Source organism: Bos indicus x Bos taurus, chromosome 26 (assembly GCF_003369695.1).
Source record: "Bos indicus x Bos taurus breed Angus x Brahman F1 hybrid chromosome 26, Bos_hybrid_MaternalHap_v2.0, whole genome shotgun sequence".
Classification (NCBI taxonomy): Eukaryota; Metazoa; Chordata; class Mammalia; order Artiodactyla; family Bovidae; genus Bos; species Bos indicus x Bos taurus.
In genome coordinates, this window is record NC_040101.1 from 8,293,099 (window position 1) to 8,305,583 (window position 12,485).

The 12,485-nt window shown below is 55.2% G+C and overlaps 1 protein-coding gene across 2 annotated transcripts in view; it reads left to right on the top strand.

Annotated features, from left to right (window-relative positions):
* Nucleotides 1-11,914, top strand: part of CHST15 (carbohydrate sulfotransferase 15) — an 89,199-nt gene extending 77,285 nt beyond the window's left edge. Inside the window, exons 8-10 of one of the 2 annotated variants that reach the window (XR_003508982.1) lie at nucleotides 900-3,549; nucleotides 7,247-8,003; nucleotides 9,211-11,914. Coding sequence is in view for 1 of the 2 variants with exons in the window: in XM_027529588.1 (XP_027385389.1) it covers nucleotides 900-1,090 (191 nt within the window). In the remaining variant the exon portion in view is untranslated. Of the gene's footprint in view, nucleotides 1-899; nucleotides 3,550-7,246; nucleotides 8,004-9,210 lie in introns of those variants that run through there. The other variant, XM_027529588.1, reaches the window with a different exon arrangement.
* The last annotated feature ends 571 nt before the right edge of the window (nucleotides 11,915-12,485 follow it).

Consider the following 12,485-nt stretch of genomic DNA (forward strand, 5'->3'; position numbering starts at 1 on the left):
GTCACGTAACCCAGGGACACTGGGGTGTAGTTTCTGTGCATGGACTCAGGACTTCAGCCTGACCCTGAGAGCCCTGGGGCGCAGAGGCCGAGTGGGGATCCTGGAGGTTGAGCCAGTGAGAGGCTTCAGGTCCTGCGGGCTGGGGGTGGAGGCCGCACTCTTGGGAGGCAGCACCTGCTGGTTTGTTCTTGGGCCTCCCCCCACGGACACCCCTGCTGCAGGTGGAGGTTCAGCCAGTGGGGGGGTCCCTGGGCACGGGTGGCCCCCACCCCTCCCCCCGTGGTGACTGCACAGCAGGACACACGGGGAGAAATACGGCTCCACCACGAGGCCCTCTGCAGCGGCCTGGAGTGGAAATGGTGGAGGCAGAATTCGAGTGGCTGGTTGCAGAGCATCTCCGTGCGGAGGCCGCGTGTGGCAGGCCACAGCTCTCCAGGCACAGGCCGGCTCCTCTTTACGGGGCTTTGGAAGTGAAACCAGGAGGCGAGGCTGCACCCAGAGACTCAGCTGTGCTTCCAGGATGGCAAACACACCAGACCACGTAGAAGGCATCTGCTTACAACGCAGGAGACTTGGGTTCGATCCCTGGGTCAGGAAGATCCCCTGGAGAAGGCAATGGCAACCCACTCCAGTACCCTTGCCTGGAAAATCCAATGGACAGACGAGCCTGGTAGGCTACAGTCCACGGGGTCACAAAGAGTCGGACACAACTGAGCGACTTCACTTTCACTTTTCACTTTCCCTCAGCAACTCCGAAATGAATCCAGCCAAAGAATCTGAATCTCCATACACATTCTTACAGGAACCTCCTGTCTTCCCAGGAAGCATGGCCTGGATTCTCTCATTAGGGTTTCTTATGCCCCTCACTGGCCTCACAGGCTCTTTCCTTTGCGTTCTAGGACCCTTAAGTGAGAAGCAAGAGGCCTTGATGACCAAGAGCCCAGCATCCAACACACGGCGTCCTGAGGACCGGGATCTGGGGCCCATGTGGCCAGTCACCCAGAGGCTTCTGCGGGACTTCTACGGGCCTTTCAACGCCCGGCTGGCGCAGGTCCTCGCCGACGAGGCCTTCCTGTGGAGGAAGACGTGAAACCGGCTTCCCAGCGCCAGCAGGGCCGCGGTTTCTGTGACTTCCATGGTCTGAAGGTCTCTCTTGGGGAACCCTTGCACTCAGAGCTTGGAGGAGACCCCCCTCCCTGGGCCCGTGTTTGTGGAACCCGGTTTCGAATCCTTTGTGACGTCACGCAGCCCAGCAAGGACCCATCACCAAGCCTTGGATGGAGGCTGTTGGAGATTCCACTTGGAAAGGGGTCCCCTTCTGCTCTGAGAGTGTCCAGGCTCCGGGACGAGGCAGGCGGGCGCTGGGTGGGGTGCAGGAGGGTGCTGGGTGTGGAGTCTGGGCTTTGACGATTCCGAGATCCACTGGAGGCCCCACCCCAGGGAAGGCCAGGATACACACTACACATTCAGTTTCACAATCCTCTGTTCAGGTCACTAAACCTCAGGATGGCGGAGAATGGAGGCTCTTTCATTTTTTTTTTTCACCTTTTACCCCAAAGTCAGCCCTTCTGTCTCTTCAGATATAAACCCCATCAATTTCACTATTTACGAGAGAAAAGACACAAGTCAATTTTGGGTAGCATGTTCCTGTCTCGGACCTCCTCCCCTTCTGTCCTCGTGGACTTTACTTATGTTTAAAAAGAAAGCGAATGTATTTAAAACAAACCACTTTCTGCATTCACTGGCTGGAGCTCTCTTTTTCTGTCCACGTAGATGTTTTCTCAAGAGTTTTTTTTTTTTTTTTTTTCAATTTCTAACTGGAGATATAAATTCAGTTTAAAATCAGAAGGGAAATGGTCGCTGTTAATGCCAGACTGAACACCTTGAAGGAATCGATGGAAAAATCTGTGCACCTTGGCCCTGGCTGTGCCCCCGAGGGCCTCAGAGAGCTGCCTGCGCTGGGAGGTTTTAGTTCTGGGGGCAACAGGCTCCACTGCTCTGCCTTCCTCTGTGGTGAGCTTGTTACCACCTTCTCCTCCGTACGTGGCCAGAGGGCCTTCCTCACCCAGCGAACTGCAGAATGCCCGTTTCGGATCCAGAAATAGACATGTGAGCTCTGCCTGGGCCGGACGAGCTGTGCTGGGATTCCATATAAGAAAGCCAGGAGCAGATCCTTGACAGAACTTTCTGGGCCACTTGGCAGCTCGGTTTGCTGTCAGATGCGCTGACGGTCTTGCTGTTTCTTGGAGGTGATGGGAAAGATTGAACGCCGTTCTTGCACACAAGCCCCCAGGCGGGACCCCCAGCTAAACTCTGCACACGGTTGTCAGTGGAAGGTTCTGCGAGTCAGAGGTCTCCAGGTCGAGGTGCCAGGCACACCACCAGTCAGAAAGTGCAAACGCCTCCACGGGCAGCCGCCACTCATGGGGCTGAGGATTCACTCAGCTGTCCCATCCCTACTGCCGTTGGAGGTGGGATGCTCTGTCCACTCGAAGGCGCGCGGCAGGCTCGCCCGGGCATGGCCAGGCTGTTTCTGCTGTGGAGCAGCCCGGGTCCCGAGCACCCACTTTCAGGGACAGGCTCCCTCTTCCTCTCTCCCCGTGGCACTTGGAGCAGCAGCGCACAGGAGACCTGTCCTGAGCGCGAGGTTCTGTAGGAAGATATCACTGGCGCATACGTGTGTATTTCTTTGCAGTACAGGGGTGCGTGTGTGGGTGTGTGCGTGTGTTTCTCAGCAGGTTCCCTTCAGTTCTGTTGCCTGTCAGCCCCCTCTGCTCTGGACTCAACCCCCATTCATGGGTTCATTTCTCTGCCAGTTCTTCAACAGCTCATCAGTTTCAGCCCACGTTTTGCTCCTCGGCCCCAACCGTGGTCACGAGGACTTTGCTCACGCACCCCCTGCATGTGAGCAACATGCAGCGTAATTCTACTTCTTACAGAAGTGTTAACCGAAAGTCTGAGTTCCAATATTATTTGGTTTATTATACAAATCTTTCTACAGACGCAGGCCCATCCGTGGGTGCCAGTCAGCACCGTCTGCACGGACACGGTTTCTCCAGGGGCCTTTCTCCAAAGGGCTGGCTGGCTGTCGCCTTTGCTTTCCTCTGCTCTCTTGTGTGCGAGGCCCCTCTCCTGGTGACAGCAGAGCTGCCATTTCGAGCGGTGGTCCTTGAGCCCATCATCCCAAACCAAAGCGAATCAGAGCCTCTCTCACTACCCAGGTTACTGTGTGTCCCCAAAGCTGTGCATCCGATTGTATTAAACTATGCCCCCTTCGTTGCGTTAAGGTGTGTTTATGAACCATCATTGTGCTGTCCTTTTGTTAATACTGATCGTAATTAAACGTGGACCCCAGAGGGCACGCCCTTCCTCCTTAGCCGTCACAGCACCCATGGAAGTGTGTCCGCTGAGTGCAGGCGTGTGAAGGAGCCACAGGAGGAGCTCAGCGTCTCGCCTGCTGCACTATGAACCCTGTACCCAGGGGACCTGCCACGCGTGGTGACGGTGAGAGAGAGGACGTGGACGTCCCCAGGGACTCCGGCGGATGGTGTGAGTAAGGGCGGTGAGGTGCAGCCCTGTCCAAGACGGGCCTAATGTCATCTTCAGACATTCAGGTTTCAAGCTTGGGTGATCAAAGGTCCTGCTGCTCCCAACAGGCTGCTTTCCTCATGTCTCAGGCCTGCCTGGCCCCTGGGGGCTGCGACTTTGAGGTTCCTGGTGTCACTGTGTGCATGTCATTGTCCCTGGACACCCCAAGGCCCCCAGGTGCAGCCAGGGCAAGCCTGAGGGAGATGAGGTAACCTCAGGTCTGGGGCTGCGGGAGCCTGGGTCATCCTGGAGGCAGTGGGAAGCCGGGTCGGTTCCCGAATTCTGGAAGGACCCACTCTGGGTTCTCCTCTCCCCAGCACAGCCCCCAATACTGGTGTGTCGGAGGGGAGAGGTGGTAGCAAGGCCGGGCCTGCCAACGAGGAAATCCCCAGCTCTTGATGGCAAAGCCAGGAACAGCTTCACTCAGCAAGGAAGGTGCTGGCCCTGTGAGAAGGGGCGGTGGGAGACGGGGATGGGGGCAGATGGGTGTGTCTGGAAGGTGGATCCCAGGACCCCCTCCCCCGGGGCCTGTCCAAAACCCCCGCTGCTGTGAGGCCACTCCCACCCCCACTCGGGACCCAGCTCTCAGGGAACATTCTGATGAGGACCATCTATATCTGAGTGTAAACTTTCTCTCAGATTGAGTGCTCAGTCTCTTCAGTCGTGTCCAACTCTTTGTGACCCCGTGGACTGTAGCCCACCAGGTTTCTCTATCCATGTGGACTCTCCAGGCAAGAATACTGGAGTGGGTCACCATGCCCTCCTCCAGGGGATCTTCCCCACCTAGGGATCGAACCGGGATCTCTTAAGTCTCCTGCATTGGCATGCTGGTTCTTTACCATTAGCACCACCTGGACTCTGGGCTACAGGATGCTAAAGCTGGATCAGCTTTCCTTCTCATCTACAGGTCACACCTGCAAAGCCCATTTCCCAGGTAACATGACATATCTCTCGGTTCCAGGAATTAGGATGTAGGCATCTTTGGGAACCTTTATCCAGTCAGCAACAGGGGGTGGTTCCCTGAGCAGATTGGCAGTCAGAGGATGCAGGGGGTGCCCACTGGCCTGCCCCTTTCGGACAAGCAGGTCTGAGTGGGCAGCGTCTGCCTAGCAGAGGGAGGCCCAGCTTCCCAATGTTCTGTTCTGAGACGGCGCCTGTGAGAGGAGGGAGGAGACAGGGCGAATGGCGAGTGGTTCCTTCATATGTTTCTTCCAAGTGAGCCTTGCTGTGGTCCCAGGGGGACCTGCAGAAGCCACACGGGCACTTCTGAGTTTCTGAAGTTCAGCTGCTCTGAAGTGAGTCATGCTTCCACGGGAGTCGCTTTTGAAAACCACACAAACGGTTAGAATGTTTTCTGGCCCCCGAGGGGCTCTTGGGGACCCACCGGCCTCCAAGAGGGAAGCCTTTGGAAAGCAACCACCAACCTCGCTGTCAGCACCTGGGCCTCGTGGCCCCAGGCTGACCTCCACTCCGTGACCTTGGCTCCGTCCTTGCTGCTGAAGCCCTGCCCTGTCAGCATGGCCTCGCCCCCCTCGTGTTGCCTGCCTCTGCCCCTCATGGTGCCTGGCCCCACCCCCTCGTGGTGCCCATCCTTTGCAGAACGGCTCTTGCAGGTCCCAGTGGGCAGGGCGGAGGCTGGGCAGTCCTGGGCCTCTTTGACCTGCAGGTGGCTGTCCCTGAGAGCCTGCAGGTGACGAGGACACCACAGAGACGGAAGTGGTGGCACCTCAGCATCTGCAGAGGCCCCACCGGAGGAATAGTAGTCGTTCCCCCTTGTCTGCCACTTGGAGCGGCTGGGTCCTCCCGCCAGGGGTCGGGACCAATCGGTTGCACCTGCGTTCATCACCCGCGCACTTGGGCAGAGCAAGAAGTAGGGCTGTCCATCCTGTGTGAGTACCCTGCTCTGTGGGTGCCCGGCTTCGAATTTGGGGCACAAAGGAGAGTAGAAGGGGGCCTCAGCCCCCACAGTGGAGAACCCCAGCTGGGGGTAGCAGGGCAGTGAGCATGGGGGGCTGCCAGGGCTCCCAGGGCTTTCTGTCCACCTCCAGCTCTGAGCGGGCCCTTTAAGGTCAGGCCCAGGTCAGATCTAGAAGCAGGCTGTCTGGACCCTGGGCCTCCCGAGTCTCAGGACTTTCCCAAGACCTCCGTGAGGTAGTGGGGGACCCCGCCTTTCATTTCCCTGAGAAATTCCCTTCTCCCAGAGCAGAGAAAGCCCGGGTCCTGGGAATAAGGCTGGAAGGTTTCCAGCCTCTTCTCTTGGAGTCATGGGCCATCTTTCTTCACCATTCTTCCCCTGAAAGGCACAGTCTGACTTGCACCCACCAAATTTGGCCCCCGAAGAGGACAGTGTGGGGAGGGGGTGTGGGGCCAGCCCCGGGCCTGGAGCCAGATGAGCTGGGTTCAAGGCCGGGGCTGTGTCCACCCCATCTCCTTGCGGACACCACAGGCCCCGGTAATGGTACATGAAAGTATAAAGTGAGGATCCGAGAGCTACCCGTCTACCTGAGGTCCCACAGTTCCGATCTCTGGAAAGAACGAGCAGAATGTCAATTCAGAAGTTTTCCTTTGTATCTTCCAAGTCAGAGCTCTTAACCATGCTGTAGCGTACATTCCCCACTCCTCATCAGCCTCCCCCTCCCCAGCTGCCTGTCTGCATTTCACATGTCAGCCCCATCTCTGATACCCTTAGGCATAGGGCAGCAGTTTCTGGGTCTTCTGGGCAGAGGTTTCTGCAGACCTGCCCACCTAGGGGTCTAGGTGGTGACCAGAGCTTCTAGGGGAAAACAAAGGGAAGCAGACACGGCTTTGTTCGGCCAGAAGGGTTTTGCCGCTGAGACTCGGGCCGGCAGAGGAATCCTCCGAGTCCTGGGTCGGCCAAGCCTCCCACTCACAGGACCAAGAAGACTTTAGGGGGCTGGCTGTGGGGGCTTTGGAGTCACAACATAAACGGACAGGCTGTCCCTGGACTCAGCCCTGCCCAGTGGCCTCAAAGGCACCAAGGGGACACCCAGCTAGAAAGTCTGCAGAGTCCGCATTTAACTTCTTAGCAAGGGTTTTCTGAGCATCTACTTTGCACAAGGCTCTGGGCCGGGCATTAGGGTAGAGGGGAGGCTGCTCGTCTGTTCAGTGACTGCTTCACTGGTTCTTTCACCACGTATTTATGGGGCCCTGACTGTGTGAAGTGGGGGTGGGGGAGGGCAAAGGTCAGAGGTCAGAGGCCCGGATGAGGCCCAGAGCTGTGTCCACGGTAGGCGGGATGGGCTGGGTGAGGTCAGAATTCTCGGAGCATCCGTAAATCCTTCTTAACCACATACACGTCTTAAACATTTGATTTTTACTTAAAATATTTAAAGTACATTCATGTATCTGTCTTCTGATATAAGGGCCAAAGCCTTTTGCCCAAACATGAGTCTGCAGATTGGAGTTTCGGTCGTCTTTGCGGCTGAAACCACATCGTTCTGAATCAGCACTGGTTTCTGGTTTTTGTTCTCTAAAGGCGTACGAGAACTGAAAGGCCCTTGTGAAGCGTCAGAAGGCAGAGTCCTTCGTCATACGTGTAGTTACTCCCCTCGTGTGTGCTGGGACTTACCAACCCTTCCGACCTGGTTTTCAGAAAGTGACTCATATTTTCCACTCGTATTTCATTTGTTTACATCAGCGGTTCTCAAGCTGTGGTCCGAGGATGCTGGCGACCCTCAAGACCCTTTCAAGAGACCCACCAGGCAAAACTAAGACTCATGACCATACCAACGTCGTTCACTCTTTACCTTCTCATTTCCTCTCGAAAGTACAAATGATGAATTCTAGAGGCTGAAGCCTGCTCTGATAGCTGATGGACTCACGCTTGTGCATTCATGGGCTTTGAAAGTCTTTCAACCTTAATTTCTCCTGTAGGGAAGCCTGGTGTTCTGCAGGCCATGGGCTCGCAGAGTTGGACACAACTGAGCGACTGAACAACAACAAATACTGATAGATGTGAACCATATAAACAAAAGCTCTTTGGGAATATTCAATAATTTTTAAGAGTGCAAAGGAGTCTGGCTACAAACAGTTTGAGAACTGCTAGTTTCTATATTTATTAAATCACACATTTCTGATATCAAGCACAATTGGCATAAGAAAGACTTGGGAATAAGCGTAACTGACTTGCAATAAATAAACACAGAGTTGACTGGAGGGCATTTTGCAGAAAGGCCAAGAGCACTAAGCCTGCCCTGAGCATCGGCTAGGATGCTGCGGAATGAGGAGATGGGCATCTGTCTGCGCGGAGGCAGACGAGAGGCATCCACGGTACCCGAGGCGACGGAGTGACAGCGACGTTGCTGTTACGGAACACGTGCTGCGCGCCAGGGCCTGTGCTCAGTGTCTCCGTGGAGCCTCACCACCACCCTGAGAGAGGGCTTCTGCTTATACAGGTGGGGCAGCTGAGGCTGAGAGGGGCCGACACTAATAAGCCCGAGACCACCCCCCTGCCACCCAGCTCCTGAGGAGCAGAGTTAGGCCTGGATCTCAGGTCTGCTGATCTCCAGGACCTGCCTCTTAACCAGCTGTCCTCACCCCTGAGTCCCTGAAGTCTCCCCAGTTTCTAAGGAGGCAGGTGGGGCGGGCAGTGAAGTCAGGTGGGTACCCGTACCTTCCGCACAGTCTGGGCCGGGAGGCCGACACAGGCAGTGGGGACTGAGGTCAGGACCAGGTGGCCTCTTCAAGTCATTTCCTTGTGGAAGCAGCAGAACGGACATGAACGGTGCCCCACCCCCTCTTCCGTGCACCCCATCAGTTGGTGCCAGCCTTGTAGGGGCCTTTGGGCAGAGCCTTGATCCTGGCCTCTGCCCCCTCTTTCTGCCTCCCCTCTGTGTCCCACACCCATCTGGAAGGGAGGAAGCTGAGCTCTGTGTGTGCTGAGCCCCTGACTTTTTAGGGGATCGAACAGGAGGGACCGGCTGCTCCAGGGGCCCTTCCATCTCATGGTCTGAAGCTTCCTCAGAGCCCAGGAATCCTGGGTTGCCCCCATCCTGCCAGTTCTGAGGTTAGTGAGGGGCCCTCTGTGTTCCCTGTGGGCAACAGCTCCTGCGGCCCTGTGGGTTGGAGTCACGGGTGAGGAATGGGGAGTGGCCGCTTCCCTCCTCGGGGCTGGCCTCCCCACGGTCACCATGGAGATCGTTTGTTTACTCCCACCTCCACATGAGATAATCTGGAGAAACTGCCATTTTTCTACACTTTCAACATGATGTGGAATTCAGGCAAATTCCAAAGCCACGCCAGCCTCCAGTTCCAAAGGCAGCCTACACGGACCTTAGGGTGCCGGCCAACTTTCCCTAAGAGGGCACACACCTCACCTCTGCTCCACATTGTCTGTCTCCCTGCCTTTGCTCAAGCCATTGTGCCATCAGGAGTGCCCACCCTCCCCATTGTTCAACTGAGTCAACTTCATCCCCCCTTCACCCCAAGGCCAAGTGCAAACATTACCTCCTCCTCCATGACGGCCTCCTGGGTTCCACCCTGTCTCCCACCTCCTGACCTGCTTGAGGACTCTTCCTTCCTTGTCTCACCTCTGTCTAGCTTGGCCCTGATTGCTTTCTACGTGACTCAGTAGTCACTCATGTGTTTTTGTCTCCCCTCCAGACAGTGGATCCTGGGGACACACAGGCTGTTCCTTCCTCCACGCTTAGATACCAGCCGTGGAGTGATGTTCCCGAGAGGGAGGCCGAGAGTGCCTGAACTGGGAGTTTGGTGATCTGGACGAATCTGAGCAAGTGGTTTGACTTCTCCGAACCCCGTTTTCCCCAACTTCTGAACAGTGTGAGGTACCTGGAGGATTGCAAGGGGCCTTTTCAGATCTGCATTTCTCTTTGTTGCCTTTTGAGAACTCACCACATTCCCCAAGCTGCTTCCATGCCCAATGTGTTTTGCAGACAAAGTGTCTGGAGAAGGGATTGGGGCGGGTGTGGCAACCCCCTCCCCATTCTTCAGGGATTCCAGGAAGCCGGACCTGGGAGTAGGAGGCTGTCACTGACATGCAGCCCTGTGCTGCCCCCGTGTGACCTATGTGGGCACTGCACCAGGAAAGCCTTTCTCACCAACCTCTCTGAGGGCTACCCTGACAGATGCCCATCACCAACCTGGCTGGCCCGCTCAACCTCCCGCTGTCTTCCTGCTCACCTCTCACCTGGGCCAGGGAGCTCCTGGCGACCAAGGATCATCTTAGGATGAGGACGCCCCAGGGTGGAAGGACTAAGATCTCCGATCAGCCAACCAGGCGAGTTGTTCTGTGTGGCAGAGAAGGGATTACAGGGGCCTCCAGAGGTGCTCACATGTGCTTCTTGGTCTCCAGGCCCTTCCCAACCCCCGTCTCAGCTAAGAGGCTTGCATGCCATGTAGGATCATGCTCGTCATGCCTTTAGAGAAAGGGAGGCTGGGAAAGGGCCAGACTGACTCCCAGTCCAGTGGTCCATCCGCTCCATCTGGGGCCACAGGACACAGTGCCTGATACACTGAGCTGAGACCCTTCTGTCCTTTGGGACTGGTGGTGGTCAGACACACACACTCCCCCACCAGCCCCTCCCCATCTCAATCCTTCCCACATGGATGCCTCCCCTTCTCAATCTTGACCGCCCACCCACCCTTCCAAGTACCCTGTCCTGAGCGGACCTGAACTTGGGTCTCATACACCCTCCCAGGCTCAGGAGAGCCTGGGGGAGCCCTGACCACCCCAGGGGCCCCTCAGAGGTGGGAGTGTAGGTGATGAGGACCAGGCTAGAGCTCCTTCCTCACCCATCGTTGTTCTGCCGTCTCCACTCCCCACAGCATCCTTCCTGGGCTCTCCTGTCTCCTTGCAAAATGGACCTTGAGGCCCCCGGCTCCAGGGCCATCTCCATAAGCCAGGCTCTGTGGCCTCTAGCCCCACCCAGGCAGGCTCTGATACCCTTGTCCTTCCTAGATGTGAGGGGACAGAGCTCGGGGGTCCAGGGGGAGCCCCTTTCCCCAGGGGCTCCTTTGCTGACACTTGTCCTGCCTTAGTGTAGGCACACTGAGGTGTTGGGCTTCCACGTGGCAGCAGGTACTCCTCCTGCTTGACCTGACCTTCCTTCCCTACTGCTTGCTCTCTCTCCTGCAGTGAGGCATGTGCTGAATGGAGCAAAGCTGGCTGGGCTGGACTTGGGTTCCAATAGGCAGGTCTGGAGACATGGCCACAAGGCAGCTCTGGGAGTGTCTAGGGTGTCAATGACAAGCCAAGCTTGGCACAATCCAGAAGAATCGCTGTGCCCACGCTGCCAGGACATTCAAAGACACACTGCCTAATGAGCAAAGAAAATGACCGCGCTTTACCAGCAGCTGCTGCAAGACACGTTTGAAGGGTCCAGTTTGTTATCTTCCCTCCACTTCCTCACAGCTGTCTCCCTCGGGCTCCTCAAGCTCCTGCTCATCTGTCCCAGTTGCTCCAGGAGGCTTCTCCCCCGCCACCTGGAGACTGCCCCTTCCAGAGCGTGTGACCTTCTCAGCACCCCCATCAGCTGAGAGGTGATCTGGTCCAGGCTGCTCGCATTTCAGTGGCCAGAACTCGTCACGTGCCCCCTCCAGCCATGGGACAGGCAGTCTGCCAGGAGCTGGAAGGAGAATTGATGTCAAGGGTCATCTCTAGTGCTCCCAGCTCCCTCAGAACCCCCACGGGTTCCAGTCTGGCCCTTCTTAGTCATTTTCCCACCTCTCAGTCACTTTCGGATTTTCTGCCTCTTTGTACCTGCACTGCATTCTGTGAAATTCCCTCCCATTTATGTCTCAGTTCACCAAATCTTTCTACTTCTCTATATCACCAACCCTGGTCTCGAAATTATTTTCATTTTTAAATGACATTTTTGGGTCATTTTCAATTGTAGAATTTCAGTTTGGTTCATTTTCAAGTCTGTATTTTTTTCACAAAACTTTGTTTTTTAAATATGGGTTTTGTTCCTTCTTTATGTCTTTAATCATTCTAAACATGATTTATCATTTCATTTGAACTGTTCTGTTGTTATAAGTGCTTGGAGGATTAATCATTCTGTTTTTTTTTTTTTTTTAATCTGCTGGCTTCCCTTGTGAATTGTTTCCATGTGTAGTTTGTTATTTTAAAAAATCATTATGAGTTTTCTTGGGGTATGTCACCATTTTTTTCCCTAGGAGATTCCCACGTGCTCTTGGATTGGAGACCCTTGCAGAAAGGGCTTTCATTTTTGCTTTGGTCTGAAACCAAAGGTCACTTCTCTGGAAACAAAGTTTGCAATCACTTTTGGACTTGGGATGCCCTTGCTTTATAGGAGGTATAAATTAAAGCTGTCTATGTGATTGGGAAGGGTTTCTTTTTGTTGTCATTGTTTGTTTATTTGCTGTTCGTTTTCTGTTTTATTCTCAAAAAAAAAAAAAAAAAAAGTTTTTTTCTGGAAAAATCCGACACAATTTATCCCGCTTCCTAGGCTAGGAATTAGGGGACATTTATTTAAATATTTTTAATAGCACCCAAGCAGTTTGATGTCCTTTGCAGCAGAAAACATGAAGCAGCGCTTGGGCAGCCAAGCTGGTCGCCCTTCCGCGGAGAATGGACCGCAGGGGCCTGGGAAGCGACCGCGAGGAGGGAGCCGGCGGCCGCGCGTCCTCCAGGGGGCGCTCCTGCCGCGAGCCCAGAGCCGTGGGCGCTGTTCTCCCTGGTTAGCTGTGACTACGGGACGCTGAAATTCAGAACGAAAGGAAAAATCCTTACCACCCGTCACTCCTCAAATACATCTACGTACATTTGCATCTATTGGACTGTGTTTTTCAGCATTTGCAGTGTTTTCCTGACTATTTGAGAGATTTGCTGGACTGGCTGGGGAACCAGGACGGGACACACGTCCCACAAGCCCAGCTTGTGTCTTCTGCTGTGACCC